The 7179-nt window shown below is 40.1% G+C and overlaps 1 protein-coding gene across 1 annotated transcript in view; it reads right to left on the bottom strand.

Moving 5' to 3' along the window:
* Positions 1–844: 844 nt before the first annotated feature.
* The window catches only part of LOC117116052 (G-protein coupled receptor moody-like), a 6932-nt gene continuing 597 nt past the window's right edge, over positions 845–7179 (bottom strand). Inside the window, exon 2 of the mRNA XM_033259994.1 lies at positions 845–2110. Within this exon, the coding sequence (XP_033115885.1) occupies positions 953–2104 (1152 nt within the window). The 5' untranslated portion in view covers positions 2105–2110 and the 3' untranslated portion in view covers positions 845–952. The remainder of the gene's footprint in view (positions 2111–7179) is intronic.

Genomic DNA, 7179 nt, shown 5'->3' with positions numbered 1-7179 from the left:
AATAAATATGTAAGCCATAAGCCCCTGTACAGATTAATAGAAGTGAATCGGTTGAACGTATACGTTGTTCTTTGTTGCGTGTACATTGTTTTCAGGTAGTACGCAGTACGTTGCACGTGTCAGTGAGAGCGTTGCGTTTGTGTATGTTGTACGTACGAATGGGTGTATGCAAGGAGGGTCGGGAAGGTCGTATGTACAGTAAGTTGTTAGTTTACAACTGTAACAGTACTTTTTCGGCAGACAATCATTAGGCCAAAAGGAGTGGCGGATTTAAAGCAGCCCTTACGTGGCCTTTCCAGCATGTAACACCTGTGTGAAACTGATGCTTTATACGTTCATTTGTAATTCGATATTATGATTTACAATGCATAAGCGAGAAGAAGGGTGTATCCAAAATCTGAAGAAATGAAGGGAGCGACCCAATAGCAGTACACAGAGTGAACCCATGCAGTAAATCGAATTTCTGATGTTTTAATTCGATATTAATGCTTTCAAGCGTTCTGTATGTAGACCTTAATGTGCATGAACACGTGGGCCTTTGTAACCTCAACCTCAAAACTTTTTGAGTCAAGAGACGATCGCTCCATTTGACTGTCGGCGAACTGGCTGTCTGTGAAATGACTGTCGGCGAATCTGTCGGAAAATTGATTATTTGTAATTTTCATATATCGGCGTATTGGCTATTGGCGAATAAAAATGTCAGCGAGTTTGCCACCAAAACGTCGGTATGTCGGCAAAGTGAAATACGGGGGAAAAGTCTGTTCGGCAAATAGTCTGCCAGACGTTTTCCGGTGAACTGGTATTCGGCGAACAGACCGTCACAGATTCTTGAGTACCGATTATTGATTTGATGTTTTTGCTCCAGCGCGCACTGGACACATTTGTACGCGATCCGTCCGTGCTCATGGAAACAATACGCTAATTAGTCATGTAGAAATGACTCAAATGGTGTTTAATGTTCAGATGATAATGATGTTGTACTACCTAAAGAACACTTGAGAATTCGCTTATATGACTGTCTGAAGTGTTTGCTACGCCACACGTAGACGACAGGGTCACAACTCGAGTTAGCCAAAGCCAATATACTAACCACTTGCCAAACTGCATCTGGAGCCTTAAAATTTGAATCAAATATTATAGCCAACGTAATTGGTAGCCAACAGAGTACGAATATGACGAAAATTATGAATAAATTTACAGTTAAGCGTACTTCCTTTTTCAGGTTTAGTTTTGAGTGTGGTATGCTTTCAGAATCGACAATCGGTCGCGTTCGTTGAATATTCTGTTGCTCATGTTTGGGAGGAGGTGAGGGTTTATCATCGTTCAGTGATGCCAACTGATATGTACTGCTATTTATTGGCTGTGGTTCCCTATTTGATGAATTAACACCAGGATTTGCGCTTTGAGAATTGTTAGTCGTTGGTACACCCCTTGTGGTAGTGGCGTGCTGCTCGATCCGGCGGCGGCTTGCCCTCGCCTTTCGAAATATATTTATATAGCAAAATGTAATGACAGACATTGCTATGGGTATGTAAATTACAAGTAAGAGAGTAAGATACCACCATCCAATATCAGTGGCTTCTACACTACACGAAAGCATACGAGCGTGGATTCCAAACACGTTAAACTGGTGGCTAATGGGGATTACGACGCCGATGATCGGAGGAATCCACGCCATCACACAAAAAAACACTGTGCGTCGCGGTGTAAATATCTTCTTATACTTGTTGAATTTTACAATACAGACATATCTATTAACCGCTATCAGGGTTAGATTCATTACAGAAGCTTCGAGGCAGAGTACCGTCAGCAAACCAATAATCTGGCAGACGATGTATGCGTTTGGCAGGAACCATTCCTGATGCCAAGCTGACACAACGTATACAGAGTCAGTTATAAGACACGGGATCAAGTCGGCTATAGCTAGACTGACGACCAGATACTGTGCAGGTTCGCGAAGATGCCTATTGGTCAAAACTGCTATGATGGTCAAAGTATTTCCAACGGACCCCACGATGGACATGCATGATATAACGGTGCATTCAAAGATTAATAGGCCCATATTATCCCGATCGGTGTCCGTGTCATTTCCAGTCATCGTCATCCTCGGCTGGGGATAAAAAGAAAACGAATTAGTATAGGCCTACTCTGCTGCAAACTTTTACCGTACAATTCAATAATAGCTGGGGCGGATGCAAGGGGGGGGGGGGTGTAGACGATGCGATCGCACCCCTCCTAAATTGTATGAAGCAAATTGTATTATATTGTCGACATGAATTATTGGTAAGGTTTTTAAAACATGAGAGTCCAATTTCCGGGCACCCACAGGTCCATATTCTCGAAGTTTACGCACCTCAACCCCCAACCATGTTGGGGCTGAGGGTGGTGTGGACTCTCATGCACCCATTGGGCACAGATGAAGGGGTAGAGGACAGGTTCCCCCCCCCCACATTTTTTAAGGAGTTATCCCCTCACTTTTTGTCTGCAATGCAATTCATAAATGAAGATGCTTGAAATTGTTGAAATAAACTGCATAAACGACCCAGATTTAAACGACAGGGCGTTGTAGAGTACATCTGATTTTATAGCAACATTCCGGTATCTTTGTCCACAAACATCTGAATTAGGCCTAAGCTATAATACACGACTCGCGTGTCTTTATTATAATTTGAGAAGTATGAGAAAAAACGTGCAAATATAAGATTGGTTTTCGAAACATGAAGTAGGTAAATTAAGGAGTCGTTAAATATTATCAGCATTTCACAAGTGTACAAACAGTACGCTAGGGGGGAGGGCTAGACACTTTTGTACACTCTTACATATGCACAAAAATGTTGATTCAAAATAACACGCAATATGTAAAATAATGGTAAAATTATAACGTAACCATGAATATAATATTCATTTTTAAGCAACCAAGTACATGGATAATGGTTTTGCTAGTCTACATTTTTTGTACACTTATAGAGGACAGGGAGGGGGTACCGAATAAGAGTACCGTACTGTTTGTACACTTGTGAAAATTGATAATTGTGAAGTTTGCAAATTAACAAGTAGGACTACTATAATAGTACTAATCATATTTTAGCCATGCGTGCGCTTCATAACAATGTATTAGTGCAGTGATGTAATGCAGGGGTCGGGGGCCCTGTGGCTTTCTGAGACTGGGGACATTTTTGGGAATCGGTCGCCAAGCCAATTCCACTTTAGATGTGCTCGTTTTTCAGTCATGTTTGTCATTGTGTTCTAAATGTCTTTAACGACGAAATAAGTAATGGCGGATCCAGTAATTTAAAATAGAAGGGACTTCAAATATGGCGGGTATATAACACCTTAGCCCCGCCATGGTTGGTCTGAGATGAGAAACTGTATGATTATGACACCTATAGATGACTGAAAATGGCACTTACAGACTTAACTTTGAATATAATATTCTTTAAAAAGAAAATTTGACAAATTTAGGGGGAATCTGGCCGACTGCCCCCTCCCCTTTAATCCATCGCTGGATATAATATGATATAAGTATACAGTCGATGTCAGAGAGCCATGCTGTTATGTATCAACAAATCTCCGTTGGGTCAGGGTGATGGATCGGGGACCTTATGGATATGGGTCGGGGGTCCTGTTGCGGACCGCCGCACAAGAACGGACACGCGTTACACCACTGTATAAGTGTTGGTGCAAGGGTTTTGGTAGTGGTCAGTGAATACCGTATTCGCACGAATAAGCGCTCGGGCGCTTAAATTTTTTGCACTTTTTGGTGCGCTTATTCAAACTTGACGCTTATGAAAACAGAGTGGAAATTCAGTGAGGCGCTTATGGAAATAGATGAAAATCGAGGGATTCTTATGGGAACTTATTAAATTCGAGGCACTTTTTAATGAAAAAGATAATATAAGGACATCGGTAAACCGCACGGGAAATATAATTGTCCAGAGAGCATTTCTCATGACAAAAATGCCGTGAAAATGTACATGACAGCAGAAGAGCAGGAGCAATTAGTGGTGGTGGATAGTGGTTAGCTTGTTGGTCATCGGCCGATTGAGATCAGCAGGATGGCAGGATCATTGCAGGTTTTCTTGAAAACTAAAGGTAAAGGTGCAAATTGTCGGAAAAAGAAAAAGAGGAATAGGACTAGGCCTAGACAATGTAAGAAGAGGAAAGTTGGAAATATACTGTCTGTCCAGGGATCGGAGCTATAATCTGTCCAAGAGAATATCCTCATTTTGATATTGACCTAAGAAGAATGTGATTACATTCTGCAGCTCAGATCATGTCAATAACAACCACAGTCCCAGGTTTGATTGGATTATTGACTTGCTAAAAAGAAAATCTCATAATATTATTGAGGGGCGCTTATTCAAACGGGGCGCTTAAGGAAATTTTCACGTTTATTCACGCGAATATCGGGTACACTTAAAGTAATCGGCGCAGGAAAATTCGAATACTGTACATTTCATGCTTTTACTTTTCGATAACCTACTAACAATACCAATAATACCAATGCTCGTTCTAAGAATTTTTAGTTTAGAATTAATCAATCGATTAAGAGAATCAATCAATTAATCGATCGCTCGGGCGACAGACCAATCACTTATTAAAAAACAATTATATAGATAGAGGGTGAACCTTCAAGCTTATCATAGCTAAAAGGTTGGCTGATAGACTTATTCGAAGATACTAGAAAGTCGGCTGAAAAATAATTAATGTAATACAGTAGGGATGCTACAATACAATACGTAATAGGCATACAAGGTTAAGGAATGGAAACGTTTTTAGTCGTCTATTCAAAAGAATACTCGAAGGTTATTGTTTTTGTGTGTACCATGATTGGCGAAAATTTTAAATTTTCAGTTGAATCCTACTAACATAATTTAATAGGCCTATAGGCCTACAAAGTTAAAATTTCAATTATTGAATTATATTATTAAGTACTGAGCTCATAATAGACTGTATATCTGAATGAAGCTACATGTACTTTAGTAAGCTTTATCATATAGACGCAGTATCAAACAGAGCTCTCAAGGCCTAAAGCGAGCCCAGGCATTGCCCAAGGTATTTATCTGTATTTTCTGCCTCATAACCGAGCAGCGATGTTTTAAGCAGCATTATAAAAAAAACAAAAAAACATCAAAATACTCTCCTAAAACGTCAAAACCTGACGACGAAACCTGACGGGATTTCCCCCAGAGTAAGTAGCAAGGATGGCGCTAGGATTTGCCCGACGGGAGGTCAGTGGTCCCCGGTAGGGGGCCGATGTCCCCGACGAGAGCAAAGTGGGCGTAGTCGGGCTCCTCTCAAAATCTTTTGAAAGTTGTCGAGGGGGAAAATCCTCCCAAAAATTTGACAATTTAGAGGTTTCAAAGGCTATTTAATCAATTTTAGAGTCTACTAATATCTTCATAATTGCATATCATTTTTTTTTCTCCGATGAATCGGGTTTTCCCATCTCGACCGTGCCCCCGAGGGGGGGGGGGGGGGGCGCAGCTCCACCCGACCGGGGGCTCTGGCTCCCAGCCCCCCCCCCACTGGCGCCACCCCTGGTAAGTAGGGCCCTGAAGAAGCCTTAGCCAGGAGACTCAGACCTCTTTGTTACGCCACTGCATAGGCTCACGCGTATTACAAAAAACCAATATAGCCGGAATTATAAAGTTAAATTACCATTCGGCCTAATTCGCCCCCTATATGTTGTTTATTTTACGGCAGGGCCAAAGCGATAATAATGATGATGATAATTTGATTATATTTAATGATGTTCTACATTATCATAATACATTTTTTGAAGCAATAAATTTGGATGTAATGTTGGTAGGTAAAAGTTCAAGTGGTAAGAATCATCCAAATATTCTTCAACTCTCAGATCAAGAAGACCTTTCAAAGGTTTGTGATGCAATAGCAATGCAGCTTGGTAGTACATTCAGCTGTATTGCTGTTTGCTTATACCTATTAAAAAAGGTTTCACTTATCCTCAATTAATAACGGAAATTCAATCAATTTTTTTTTTATAAATTGAATTTGAATTTAATTGAATTCACCTGCATTATAGTCTCATATCAAATGATTTGTACATATTAAAATGAAAGACCATTTCCCGATATAGCCATTAGTCTACATTCGGCCTGCATTCAAGTCTATGACCTCTCCCTCCCACAGAACTCTTACACCTGCATTAGCGCTGGAGAACTATTATCTAAAGGAAACCAGATGTTAAGTAAATACATTAATCGATGTTTATGTTTTCTATCAGATTACAATGAGGCTCAACTCATTTTGACACCAATCATATGTAGGCCTCTCTATATTTTCATATAAACCGAAGTTATTGAATACACTTCCAAAGTAATGAAGCTAAGATTTGTATCGTGTATACTTTCCAAAATTTTAGTACGATTTCTTATATTATCTAACGTCATACCAAACAGCCATTGGCGTAACTACGGTGTGGCTCACCACCCCCACACACGCTCTTGGATCGGGTGGCGCCCCCACCGACTGGACATATTCATATCACTCATTTTTCCTATCTCCCCTCACTTAATCATCGAGCCCTCCCACTTTACCTTCCCACCCACATAAACACCCATCAGTCCCCATTTCAATACTCTAGATGCGCCACTGTAAGTAACTTCAGCAGGGGCGGATTTAGAGGGGGGGGGGGCTAAACAGGCTTTAGCCCCCCTTAAAAATTCATAACCATTTCTTTTTAACTGCTTTTTGAAGGTCCAAATTAAAATATTGTTTAATGTTTTCTTCACACACATCATATTTATGGGCTAAACATTTTACAGTAGTTGTTTTTCAGTGATAAAATGAAAATAAAATACTTTTTTTAACCGATCAGCTGACAAAAAACGTAGCTAAGAAAGCTGCTTTTGCCTTGCTTTCATGCTCAAATCTCGAAACAAAGGCCGTTGTGTAGCGGTCTCAACGTTTGTGTAATACACTAAACGTTTCGTGTCGCGCGGGTTTGTTCTTGTCTAGTCTTTCCTCGATTGCTTGCAGTCAGAGGTATTTGAATGTTTGTAAATAAACAAATAATAAACTAACATTTTCGTGTCGAGCGAGTCGTTCTTGTCTAGTCTTGTACAATTATATTATTCTATTCCTCCCAAACTATTATTAAATAATTATGTATATAATATGATATGATATATATATATATACATGCATATATACATG

Source organism: Anneissia japonica, unplaced genomic scaffold (genome assembly GCF_011630105.1).
Source record: "Anneissia japonica isolate Jap-2015-1 unplaced genomic scaffold, ASM1163010v1 scaffold287743_len2803612_cov181, whole genome shotgun sequence".
NCBI lineage: Eukaryota > Metazoa > Echinodermata > Crinoidea > Comatulida > Comatulidae > Anneissia > Anneissia japonica.
This window is presented reverse-complemented; position numbering and strand designations above follow the sequence as displayed.